The sequence below is a fragment of the Corythoichthys intestinalis genome, chromosome 3 (assembly GCF_030265065.1).
Source record: "Corythoichthys intestinalis isolate RoL2023-P3 chromosome 3, ASM3026506v1, whole genome shotgun sequence".
NCBI classification, from domain to species: domain Eukaryota; kingdom Metazoa; phylum Chordata; class Actinopteri; order Syngnathiformes; family Syngnathidae; genus Corythoichthys; species Corythoichthys intestinalis.
This window is the reverse complement of record NC_080397.1, coordinates 29,636,032-29,649,670: the sequence shown is the minus strand read 5'-3', so window position 1 is coordinate 29,649,670 and position 13,639 is coordinate 29,636,032. Positions and strand designations below refer to the sequence as shown.

At 39.9% G+C, this 13,639-nt stretch overlaps 1 protein-coding gene across 2 annotated transcripts in view; it reads right to left on the bottom strand.

Moving 5' to 3' along the window:
- Positions 1-2,770: 2,770 nt before the first annotated feature.
- The window catches only part of LOC130913634 (phosphatidylinositol 3-kinase regulatory subunit alpha-like), a 31,035-nt gene continuing 20,166 nt past the window's right edge, over positions 2,771-13,639 (bottom strand). For both annotated transcript variants that reach the window (XM_057832396.1, XM_057832397.1), the window contains exons 12-17: positions 10,491-10,616; positions 10,259-10,401; positions 8,982-9,158; positions 8,820-8,894; positions 3,585-3,755; positions 2,771-3,467 (exon numbers count right to left, since the gene is read on the bottom strand). In XM_057832396.1, coding sequence (XP_057688379.1) covers positions 3,278-3,467; positions 3,585-3,755; positions 8,820-8,894; positions 8,982-9,158; positions 10,259-10,401; positions 10,491-10,616 — 882 coding nt within the window. In that variant the 3' untranslated portion in view covers positions 2,771-3,277. The remainder of the gene's footprint in view (positions 3,468-3,584; positions 3,756-8,819; positions 8,895-8,981; positions 9,159-10,258; positions 10,402-10,490; positions 10,617-13,639) is intronic.

Here is a 13,639-nt window from a genome sequence, read left to right as displayed (position 1 = left end):
TTTTTTTTTTAATGTCGAAGTGTATAAAAATTCATTGAAACAGGAAAGATTGCATGAAAAGTAGATGGGGGAGAAAAAGGTCAAACAGGAAGCAGATGGAAAAGAAATTGCCAAGTGCCAAGAAAACAGCACACGGATTAGAAATTAATTAGGGATGGAATTTGGTTAATTTCAGTGAATTAGAACAGATTGAAGGATTTCAAAAATGACAGCGGGAGAACCTTTGTCAGTGCAAAATTTTCCGCTAGATTGATTTAACACATCTTCTGGGCTAAAGCCTGTCGAAATAGAGAAAACTGATCAAATAAGCAAGTTTCATCTGAAAAACATACATGGAAATGTGGCTTTTTTTTTTTTAACATTATTCACCTGAGAAACTATGAGTCAGCTTGTGAAAAAGGTTAATCAAAATAGGTATTCACGTCAAATCTGGTTGGTGGTGAAAAATCAGTTGGGGGCCACCTAACATGCAAAACTATTTGTGCTACGATGACTTAGGAGTTTAAGGCCTCATATATTGTATGACTATTTACGGGAGAAATGCATACTTTATGCTATTTTGTTTGGTCCCTTTTTTGACCATTCAAATGTCTTAAAAATAGCACATTAACTTCAGATCTGTTCTAGTTTTGTTATTTCTGTTTTGTATTGAAATGCTAAGAATTGCAATATTTAGAGTATATCATTAGGTTCAGGCATCCACTAAAATCTTTTTAAATTTGAAAAATATATATCATTAGGACAAACATTGCTATTTGACACATTACGATGAATTCATTGCAAATTTGCTAATTGATTAGATGAGTATTTTTCATTGAGTCTTTTTTTTCATAGAAGTTTTGACACCATTTTGATTGATTTAGAAGTCATGGATTTTTAAATGTGTGTTTTATTACGTTATAAATATTTGTCCTATCATTAACATTTAAAATGCATTTAAAACTTTTTTTTATTGCCCATCGCAAAATACAGTGGTACCTCGACATACGATCGCGTCGAGACATGATCTTTTCGATATCCGACGTAAAATTTGACTCGCTATTTGTTTCTACATCCGACAACACGCTCGAAAGACGATTTGTGACAGCGCCTCAATTTTCCGCAAGACGGACACACGGCGGATTTTGTGAGAGAAATCAACATTGGTTCCAAGAAGGTTAGTGCAGGTGGTGGGAAAAAAATGTGATGCTTACCATGGAAATGATAGAGTGGACACGCTCTGCCCACCCAAAGAAAACTGGATGTAGTACTAATGGCAGTCTGGGCACCGCGTATGGTATCCCATTCATATAGTACTGATGTGTTCTAAGTTTTAACCTTTGCGTTGTTACCTCCTCTTTCACCTTTAAAAAAAAAAAAAAAAAAAGTTTTAAATGAAATGTTGGTTTTGTTCCTAGGGGGCGCTACACACATTTACGCATATTTTTATTTTTATTATTATTTTTTTACACTTTATCAAAGTTTTCACCAGTGTTCACCTGGCTGTTGAGTAGGGCTGCAGCTATCGAATATTTTAGTAGTCGATTAATTGATGGACTAGTTAGTTCGAATAATCGAGTAATCGGGTAAGGAAAATGAAAAAATACCTGAGCTCAGCCTCAAACAGTATAAAAAAGTAAATAAATGAGGATCAATGTACAGCAAAAGAACAATTGGCTAACTGACATTGAAAAAGTCTGCTAGCTTAGTTTTACCAATGCTTTTAACAAATGATTCAGACACATATTCCCACAAAAAACAGCTAAATATACCTACAGTATAAACTAAATTACGAATGCATTAAAAAGCATTAGCTGAAACAAAAACTTGAGTTGGTCTTAGCAGGGAGCAGTTGGATTCAGCTATGTGAATAGAGGCAGACCAGAGGGCAGTGTATCCACCCTAATCAATAAGACTAAATGCAAACACTTTCAAAATAAACCATTACAACGCCACTTTAATTAAACAAATACTCGGAGCAACAACATTTTAATTCGAATAGTTTTTTCTAATCGAATATTCGAGTTAATTGATTAATCGTTGAGTTTTGAAGCATTCTGAGGGGGTGAAAGTAGGGGTCAAAGCGTCGGCGGGACAAAGAATGACTGCTAGGGGGCGCTACATAGTGTATTTGGAATTTGTCTTTACACGGGATCAAAAATTGCACCTGTCTTGACCTGCCTGCCGATTTTGGTGCATTTTGAAGCATTCTAAGAGGGTCAAATTGAGCTCAAAGGGGATGAAGAACAAAGAATACCTATAATAATAATAAAACCGAGGAACCACAATAGGTTACCTAAAAAAAAAACATTGTCACCTGCATGTCCATACTGTTCAGTTATGGATGTGTTCAAAGTCAAAATCAAATCAACTTTTATTTGTTTAGACCAAATCACAACAAGTTATCTCAAGGAGAAAACAAAACATGTTTTAAGGTGCAGTAGCCCTACGCTGGATTTCGACCTATTTGAGCATTGTAACTTTTTTTTTTTTCTTCTTCATTTTGCTATGTGTAATTGCCATTTTTTAATAGTACCAGCAGTATTTATTAAGGATTTAGTGTAGGTTTTCAGGCTGTGGAACGAGTTAATGGAATTATAATGTATTCTTAAGGGAAAATCCTGCTCGAATGAATTAACTTCGTATGTAGAGGTACCACTATCCTTCTGGGCATAACTAATTCTAGAATGGGATGTCAAACGGGGGCCACAAAATATTATCCCGCGGGCTGTGCGTTTCAGAAACATTGTCCTAGAAAAACAAACAAAATGGTCATTCGTGCATAAAAGGGTTAAGGAACAAAATGTCTTTATTGATCCTGAATGAACTTTAAAGTGTTTTGCATCGTTTCATAACAAGAGCTTGAAGAAAAATACTGAGGTTATGTTGAAATGTTTAGGGCTTTTTCGTTCCCCCGCCCGACCGGAGCGGAAAAAGAAGTGGCCGAAGCACCTGAGTCCTGGAGGAAAGTCTTTGGAATGACGCGGTCCGCATATCACAGTGTAGCATTGCCACTTCAGTACCTTTTATTTTGAAAGTCAGCCGTGAGTTGGGGGGGGGTTGGGCTCCTGAGTTATTTCACAGCTTTCCACACCAAGAGCTGTAAACCAACCATGAGAAGTGAAGATTCCGTAATCACTATTTAGGAATTCTTATATAAAAATCCTCATCTAGTGATTAGTAGGGAATGAGACAGCAACCCAATCATTAGCTAGGGAACGACAGGAAAATTCCAGGGAGTAACAAACGAATCGCTCCGATTTAAGCACGATGGGGCGAGCGGCCTGCGCCGGAACGTTCAGCGCCTCTGCTGGCTGTAGACGGGAAAGGCCAGCGTGACGTTTAACGAGTCGTTGTGTTGCACCAGCGACGTGTGCTGGTAGTGCAGCACCAGCTCCTTCAGCGACGCGTACAGGTTGTACGGCTCGGCGAAGCCAAAGCCCGTACTGGTTTTGTTGATGACGCAGTGCTTGACCTCGCCCTCCACCCTGCACACAATAGAACCCAATACTCATCCGTCAATAGTAAATGAAAACATTCAAAACTCATAGTTAAATGTGTTTTTAAAAAAGTGCCAATTTGTGCGTGAAAAGATTAAAACATACATGACAGAGCAGGCGTAGCATCCCGGCTTGCTGCTGTCTCGGACCAGGAAGGTTCCGTCCTTCTTCCCTCTCAGCAGCGTCTCTGCTTGACTGCGGTTGATGTTGCCCAAACGCCACAGACGTTCGTCGTGGTGGGGGAGGTCCTCATCGTCCTCTACCATGCTGTACTCGCTAAGGAACAGCATAGGTACAGTTAGTCAACAAATCAAGTCCAATGTCCTCATCAGGTTTATCCCATCAAACTACCCTCAATGAGACAGGACAAGTCATGTGACTTTATTGTGGATACCATGCTGCTCTGTGCATACACAGAGATTAAAGGGGGGGGGGGCCTGGTGGCCGAACATGTCATTGCATATAATTGACTTCCCAATATATTAATTTAAAATTAAGACATTGCTGGTAAAATGTTGTCTATAAAAGTTGAAAAGCAATAAAACCAACAACAAAAATGAATGAAATGAACAAAAAAACTTTTTCAAGAAGATCATGTGATGAGCACCTTAGAGACTGTCTTTTGCTTTGCTTAGCAAAAAAAAAAAAAAAAAAGACACCAGAGGACTGAAGACGCAAGATACGGAATTTTTTCAAACCTAAGCTTTCAAATGCGCACTACTGAGCGAGAACCAAGGATTGAAGATTTGGACCATGAAATGCCAGAAGAGAGCACCGCCAAAATGGTAAGCGGAGTGTCAGTTTGCTCCACTAAAGACATTAACCCTATAAAATGATGGGGGGAAGAAAAAAAACAAAAAAAAAACGCTCATTTTCAACATATTATTTTAAAGGGCAACTGAAGAGCTTTCCGGATTTTGGTGTAATTTTACAAATATAAACTTTGGACGAGTTCGTCAAAACAACCATGACATTATCAACACGTAATTGCAAGGATAATTTGCGTTTTTTTAAATTTTTTTTTAGTTTTTTTGCACTCCGTTAAATGTCCCTTCCCAAACCCGGAAGTGTGACGTAAATTCCCCGACGCAAGAGAAGACTGGTATCCACAGCTAGCATAGCAGCAACAACTATCAGTGATATTTACGCCAAAGGTAACCGTTCAGGATCGCTCTTTCGTGACGCTACCGTTGGCAAAGGCTCCCAGGAAAGATGATCTACAATTAATCCCTACATGTTTGAACCTGAGGCGTCAGATGACGACGATTTACTTGACACAGATGTCATCATGACGCCAATTGACAGCTCGACACTTCACGAACGGGAGAGTAGTACAATAGTCATTGTTTTATTGAGATGTATTTGGTACATTAGGGCCTGGCAGGTGGATTGTTTTATATATAGGCTTCATATTTACCCTGTGACAGGCCAAAAGACAATGAGCCAAGGACCTATTTGGTGCTGGGGACATTTGAATTTACAGTTGTGGTCAAAAGTTTACATACACTTGTGAAGAACATAATGTCATGGCTCTCTTGAGTTTCCAGTTATTTCTACAACTCTGATTTTTCTCTGATAGAGTGATTGGAACAGATACTTCTTTGTCACAAAAAACATTCATGAAGTTTGGTTCTTTTATGACTTTATTTTGGGTGAACAGAAAAAAAGTGATCAAATCTGCTGGATCAAAAATATACAGTGCCTTGCAAAAGTATTCGGCCCCCTTGAATCTTGCAACCTTTCGCCACATTTCAGGCTTCAAACATAAAGATATGAAATTAATTTTTTTTGTCAAGAATCAACAACAAGTGGAACAACATTTATTGGATAATTTAAACTTTTTTAACAAATAAAAAACAGAAAAGTGGGGCGTGCAATATTATTTGGCCCCTTTAAATTCAGTGCAGCAAACTCACTCCAGAAGTTCAGTGAGGATCTCTGAATGATCCAATGTTGTCCTAAATGACCGATGATGATAAATAGAATCCACCTGTGTGTAATCAAGTCTCCGTATAAATGCACCTGCTCTGTGATAGTCTCAGGGTTCTGTTTAAAGTGCAGAGAGCATTATGAAAACCAAGGAACACACCAGGCAGGTCCGAGATACTGTTGTGGAGAAGTTTAAAGCCGGATTTGGATACAAAAAGATTTCCCAAGCTTTTAACATCTCAAGGAGCACTGTGCAAGCCATCATATTGAAATGGAAGGAGCATCAGACCACTGCAAATCTACCAAGACCCGGCCGTCCTTCCAAACTTTCTTCTCAAACAAGGAGAAAACTGATCAGAGAAGCAGCCAAGAGGCCCGTGATCAGTCTGGATGAACTGCAGAGATCTACAGCTGAGGTGGGAGAGTCTGTCCATAGGACAACAATCATTCGTACACTGCACAAATCTGGCCTTTATGGAACAGTGGCAAGAAGAAAGCCATTTCTCAAAGATATCCATAAAAAGTCTCGTTTAAAGTTTGCCACAAGCCACCTGGGAGACACACCAAACATGTGGAAGAAGGTGCTCTGGTCAGATGAAACCAAAATTGAACTTTTTGGCCACAATGGCAAATGATATGTTTGGCGTAAAAGCAACACAGCTCATCACCCTGAACACACCATCCCCACTGTCAAACATGGTGGTGGCAGCATCATGGTTTGGGCCTACTTTTCTTCAGCAGGGACAGGGAAGATGGTTAAAACTGACGGGAAGATGGATGCAGCCAAATACAGGAACATTCTGGAAGAAAACCTGTTGGTATCTGCACAAGACCTGAGACTTGGACGGAGATTTATCTTCCAACAGGACAATGATCCAAAACATAAAGCCAAATCTACAATGGAATGGTTAAAAAATAAACATATCCAGGTGTTAGAATGGCCAAGTCAAAGTCCAGACCTGAATCCAATCGAGAATCTGTGGAAAGAGCTGAAGACTGCTGTTCACAAACACTCTCCATCCAACCTCACTGAGCTCGAGCTGTTTTGCAAGGAAGAATGGGCAAGAATGTCAGTCTCTCGATGTGCAAAACTGATAGAAACATACCCCAAGCGACTTGCAGCTGTAATTGGAGCAAAAGGTGGCGCTACAAAGTATTAACGCAAGGGGGCCGAATAATATTGCACGCCCCACTTTTCAGTTTTTTATTTGTTAAAAAAGTTTAAATTATCCAATAAATTTTGTTCCACTTCACGATTGTGTCCCACTTGTTGTTGATTCTTGACAAAAAATGAAAATTTTATATCTTTATGTTTGAAGCCTGAAATGTGGCGAAAGGTTGCAAGGTTCAAGGGGGCCGAATACTTTTGCAAGGCACTGTACATACAGCAGCGCTAATATTTGGTAACATGTCCCTTGGCCATTTTCACTTCAATTAGGCACTTTTGGTAGCCATCCACAAGCTTCTGGCAAGCTTCTGGTTGAATCTTTGACCACTCCTCTTGACAGAATTGGTGCAGTTCAGTTAAATTTGATGGCTTTCTGACATAGACTTGTTTGTTCAGCATTGTCCACAAGTTCTCAATGGGACTTTGGGAAGGCCATTCGAAAACCTTAGTTCTAGCCTGATTTAGCCATTCCATTACCCCTTTTGATGTGTGTTTGGGGTCATTGTCCTTTTGGAACAGCCAACTGCGCCCAAGACCCAATCTTCGGGCTGATGATGTTAGGTTATCTTGAAGAATTTGAACTTTTGAAGGTAATTCTCCTTCTTCATCATCCCATTTACTCTCTGTAAAGCACCAGTTCCATTGGCAGAAAAACAGCCCCACAGCATAATACTACCACCACCGTGCTTGACAGTAGGCATGGTGTACTTGGGGTTAAAGGCCTCACCTTTTCTCCTACAAACATATTGCTGGGCATTATGGCCAAACAGCTCGATTTTTTTCCCGTCTGACCACAGAACTTTCCTCCAGAACGTCTTATCTTTGTCCATGTGATCAGCAGCAAACTTCAGTCGAGCCTTAAGGTGTGACTGTGGACACTGACACCTGTGTTCCAGCAGCTTCTAAAATTCTTGGCAGTTCTGCTTTTTGGTGATTCTCGGTTGAATCTTCACCCTCCTGACCAATTTTCTCTCAGCAGCAGGTGATAGCTTGCATTTTCTTCCTGATCGTGGCAGTGACAAAACAGTGCCATGCACTTTATACTTACAAACAATTGTTTGCACTGTTGCTCTTGGGACCTGCAGCTGCTTTGAAATGGCTCCAAGTGACTTTCCTGACTTGTTCAAGTCAATGATTGTTGAAGTCAATAATCACTCACAAGAAATTGCTAATTCGTGTTGCTGTATGTATATCTTTGACCCAGCAGATTTGATCACTTTTTCTGTTAACCCATAATAAAGTCATAAAAGAACCAAACTTCATGAATGTTTTTTGTGACAAAGAAGTATCTGTTCCAATCACTCTATCGGAGAAAAATCAAAGTTGTAGAAATAACTGGAAACTCAAGAGAGCCATGACATTATGTTCTTCACAAGTGTATGTAAACTTTTGACCACAACTGTACATAAAACCAACCTATCTACTTATGACAGGCCAACAGCAACAACAACAAAATGTCGCACTTCAACAAAAAGGCAGTAGGAGTCCCCCTCGTTTATCAAAAAAAATCAGTAATGTTCTACTTACGTCTTTGTAAAACAAAGGTTACATTTTTGTAGGTTTTCAAAGCTGTCGTCGCTGAAATGATGAAAACAATGAGCCGATTGGGGACCTGTATGCATGCTTACAAAAACGGTCCACACCTTTTTGGACCACTCAGAGTCTCGAGTCTTCCTGTGAGCAATTCGTCGCTACACATCCAGATGGCATGACGAATCTCGCGAGTAAAATCCAGAAAATGTTTGCAATATATGACGAGGATAGCGTGGTGCTATATTTCCGTGTTCAGAGTGGTGGCGAGGCTCCCTGGAAGTTACGTCATCAGGTAGCGGTCGGCAGGGCGGCGTGGCCCTCGTTGCTATGGTGTTGCTATGGCCATAACTCAAAAACTACGCGGTCAATTATTATTATTTTTTTTTTTATGTGACTTTTTGAGAGAGCGAATTATGCATTTAATACAATTCAACTGAGTAAAACACTCAAGAATGAAATCCGAAAAGCTCTTCAGTTGCTCTTTAAATGTTCCTGGCTGGAATATTCGGTCAAAAAGGATGCGGCGTCTACTTCCCCAATAGGTAAGGAACATTGCAATTAAGAGACTCGAGATGAAACTTGTGATAAAGATAAGAGTGAAAAGACATCCTTTGTGAGGCATGTGACATCCGGACAAGTGCCATGTGATTTGTTGGTGTGTGCGCCTAATGAGATTTCTCCGCGTTTCCGTCCCGTGTGAGCGGACTTACTCCTCGGTAGTCTCGTTCTTCAGTCCCAGCCACTCGTTAAGCTTCCTCTGCCTGACCCCCTTCTGCGTTAGCCACCTGCGAGCATGCACATACACACACGCGCATGTTAGTTCACCATTAAGGAGCAGTGTTGTAGCGGTTAGCTTTGGCGGCGTGACGTACATGAGGTATAGGTCTCTGGTCTTGCGCAGCTGGATGAGGTCTGGTTTGATGCTGTTCATTTTCTTGTCGATCTCCCGGTAGTCGGCAGCCTGTTTCTTCAGGTCCACCTCCAAGTGACGCTTGCTGTCTACGATCTCACTAATGCGAGAGCGTAACTTGTCATAATTCTCCATAATCCTGGTGGGACGATACCGAGGGGAGGTGATGATAAGAAGCCGCAAACCACTGAACACTTTCATAATTGACTTTACGTCTTCAGTAATTGAGCAAGACTTTCTTGGAGATACACATAAGGGTTAAAGTGGGGACTAAATAATTTGACTGACACCCTTTTTGTTTTGTAAAACATTGCCGAGACTAAATATTGGCGAGATGGTATTCAGCTATGGTAAATAAACCTATTAAGCATTAAAAATGCGGCCAAAAGGAAGAAGTGCGAATTCTGCGTTTGTGGCGCCATCATGTGGACACTGACGCCGAAGCTTTAACCGTGGAAATGTCACTGACTGCGACAAACTTTGTCCATACGTTACACATGAGCAGAGGCATCACGTCCCATTAGGCAAACCAGGCAATTGCCTAGGGCCCCCAGCCAGCAGGGGCCCCCCAGAGGGCCAACAGATTTAGCACACGCAGCTTTACTGTGCCAGTGAAAGCCTTGTGTCTGAGTTCCCTGAAGGGGCCCCTTCACTTGCTCTACACCCACCGCCCCCCCCTCATGTGACTCAGAGTGAGAGTGAGCGGCGATTTGGCTTTTTTTAAATTGGCATATATCCAAAATGAAGAGAAGTTATCTGTCTGGAAGCGACAAAAGAAAAAAAAAAAGCGGAAGAGGAGAAAAGGAAGCAAGACAGCGGTGAGTGTACTATGTTACTGTAGTTTTATGTCCTAATGTAGTAGAAGCCGGGCACTTTGAGTGTCCTAAAAAGCGCTCTATGAGACTGAGGCGTTATTATACTTTTATTAAATATACTATTGCTCCAAGTCCAACTGTCCCCCTTACTTGCACGCGCTCGAAGGGCCCCATGTTGCTTGTTGCCTGGAACCCTTGCTACGTCTCTGCACATGAGATCAATGTTTACATTTCCAGTAAATTAGACAGGTGCTTTTTTTGCTTCCATTTATTTACAAACTTTTGCAGTGCATCATATTGAAGAACACATGCAAAGGATGGGGGTACAATGGACAATTATTTTTCGCCCATTGTTATGAATGTACTTGAATTGAATGAATATGGTTGGCTGTGGAAGTTTTTTTCTTTCTACAAACGAGCCTACCTCTGGATTTCCTTGTCGTTGCCCTCGCGGCGGAACTTTTCGATGTACTCCTTGCTGAAGCGATCCTGCGTCTGGCACTGCTCCTCAAAGATCTTGATGGTCTCGTTGAAGGCCTCGATGGCCGTGCGTTTCATTTGGATTTCCTACGGATGACATAACAGCATCTATACCCAGACCTCCACAAAACAGGAAGTCCTGTCCTGGAGGTCCTGATCAGCGTGTGTGTGTTTACCTGAGAAGTTCGGGTATACTCCTCATAAAGTCGGTCATACTCGCGGTTCTTCTCCTGGTACTGCAGGTGATACTCATGGAGTTTCTTTCCTACTGCCTCAATGCTGTCCTCCTTCACTACCTGGTCCTGAAACAGGCCACGGCGGGTCAGAAGTCCAACAGCATACACTAATTTACTGTATGTTGAGCTATGGGACATCTTGGTATCTGTGAATTTATGTCTATTTGTTGTTGATGTGTGTACAAATGTTAACTTTCCAAATAATTCCAGGCTCTCATTTGCTTAACAGTATCCTAATTAATTTAATGCCCATGCCCAACTGCAGATAGTTCCACACACACAAATTGTAAGTAGAGTTGTCAGATAATTACTTTTTAACCTATAACCGAAACTCCAAAAATCTGATCCCGGTATGAAACAGATAATGATAAATGCTGTCGTGGACTTAACATTTCATGGATAATTGTACTGTAATGCGCCATTGGATACTTTAATCATGATAAATGTAACAACTTCAATGTAATAAGTGCTGCAACGATTAATCGATTAACTCGAGTAATTCGATCAGATTGTTTTAAAAGTGTTTGCATTTCGCTTCATTGATTTGGGTGGTTATATTGACCTTTACTGGCAACAGTGAATGTAACATTATATAACTCATTTAACATGGCTGAATCCAGCCGCTCTCTGTTAAGACCAACATAAGGTAAGTTTTTCTTTGAGCTAATATGTTTTTCATGCATTTTTAATTTAGTTTATAGGTATATTAAGCCGTTTTTTTGGTGGGAGTATGTATTTGAACGATTTGTTAAGAGCATTCAAGCTAGCGGACTTTTGCTATCCAATTTAGCCAATTGTTCTCTTGTTATACTTAGATCCTCATTTATTTTTTTTATTTTTTGATACCATTTGAGGCTAAGCTCAGGTATTTTAATTTATTTTTAAATGAAAGTGCAATTCTGCTTAGATAGAAGAAACACTCGGGTATTGTATTCACATTTAATGCTCTTTTGAAAGTCTTAGTACAATTGATCAATTATTCGAACTAACTAGTTGATAGATTAATCGACTACTAAAATAATCGATAGCTGCAACCTTAACTGTATTCCAACAAACATTCAGTGAAAACCAAGCGAACAACTTCAACTGAGGTGCCTATATTGCACCACTATATTGTTAAAATCAAAATAGTGCCAACATCAGGTTTTTGGGGTCAAGTGCAAAGTTCCAATAAGGCACTGACATATCACATATGTCTCACGCAGTGCTTCTCGCTCAAAATAACAAAGGCACACAGATTCAGTACAGTGAAAGAGGTATGTAATGACTTTGAGTTATTATTTTTAATCATGTATTGTTCATTTATTTTTTGCACCATGAATGCAAATGGTCTGCTCACATAACAAATCCGGAGCATCTTAATTTGGAGACAGCTAATGGTCGATAGGCGTAACTGCTGTGCTAAGCTGTGACCAGCCCTTGTACAGAGGCAGAAAGCAACATTCACTTTAAAGGAACACGCATATTGGCTCAAAACCAATAATGAAAAACCGATGTCAATGTTGTCCAATATCCTTTTAAAATGCTTTTATCAGTCGATATTATCAGGAAGACTCTAATAAATTGTGTAAAAAAAAAAAAGTTTAACCATCAATCTTATATTTAATTTTATTTTTTAAATCTTAGAACGTTTAGTTTAATGTTTTTTTAAGGCCTGAATTTTGACAAAATCCATTTCATGACTTTTAACGCTTTTTAATGACCAGCATAAACCCTGTAATATTTAGAATTAATATCAATAAAAAGTACTTCAAGCACTATTGTTATTGGCAGGCCTTTTAATTTTCGTCTTAGTCTTTTGGACGAAATACTTACAGTGGGGAGAACAAGTATTTGATACACTGCCAATGGGAAAACCAAATACTTGTTCTCCCCACTGTATTAGACTTAGCCATATTTTAGTCATTTCAAAATGTATTCATTTAGCCATATCTTAGTCATTTCAAAATGCGTTAATCTTTATCCAGTGTTAGTTGAATACTCAAAATATTTTTGGCTGTAAAAATTCAAAGGTTTTAGTTCGAAAATCAATTAAAAAAAATAACAATTTCCAACAATTTTGAATGAATATTGACAGACGAGCACATATTGTGGCGTCAACAGTTGCCACGTTTACATGGAGCCAAATATTCCAATTACAATCGGAATATTTGTTCAAACCGAATAAATGTGTTCCATATAAACACCTCATTCGGAATGAACAGGCCCAAACCGAATGGAATTTCATTCCGATTCACAGGGGTGGAATATTCCTTTTCCGAAACAGATTAGAAGTAAAATTATATCATGTAAACAGGGAAGCGGAATGGTGTCTGGTTGCGTTCTTTCTGCACATGCTCCGTACTGACGTGGTGACATCACTTGGTGACGTAAGTAACGTCACTTGCAACATGGCTTCCAAGCACACACACAGCGCACCTAATTGGAGTCCGGCGGAAAGTTTATATCCATGAATCCCTCCACCAGCCCACACAACTTTTTAAATGAACGGCGTGTCATTCTGAAGTTTTGTTTCCACTCGAAAAGTTAAAACAGCAGCTGATCTGACGATCGATCTCCATGTTTTGCAACGTGACGTTTTGTTTTGATTAATCTGCGCATGTCAGATGGCAGTTGTCAAACGTCCTTTCGGAATAAAGGCAGACACATGCAAACGCTGGATAGGAATAGATGAAGTGACATGTAAACAGCTGATCTGAAATTTCCATTCGGAATGATTTGAATCGGTATGAATAAAAGTCAGCATGTAAACGTGGCTAATGACAACGCGATGATTTTCCCATGGTTTTATTTGCAACCCGAAACATGGAGCACGACTAATGTAAGCCATAGCTGACACCAACGAAACAACAAAAATTTAAGGGGACACTCGCTATGTTAAAGTTAATGCTAATGCGAAAGCTATGCTAAAAAACAAGTTACATTTCGTGTGTGATGATCATTTAGCAGACCTTTAAAGGCTAAAGCAACATTGCATATTCGCACATGCCAAGATAATAAAACCAAATGTGCTGCATGTGTTTCAAAGCAAGCACGCCCGCAACACAGCCTGGCTTGATGAACAACATTGTTTATACGTGTCTGGTATT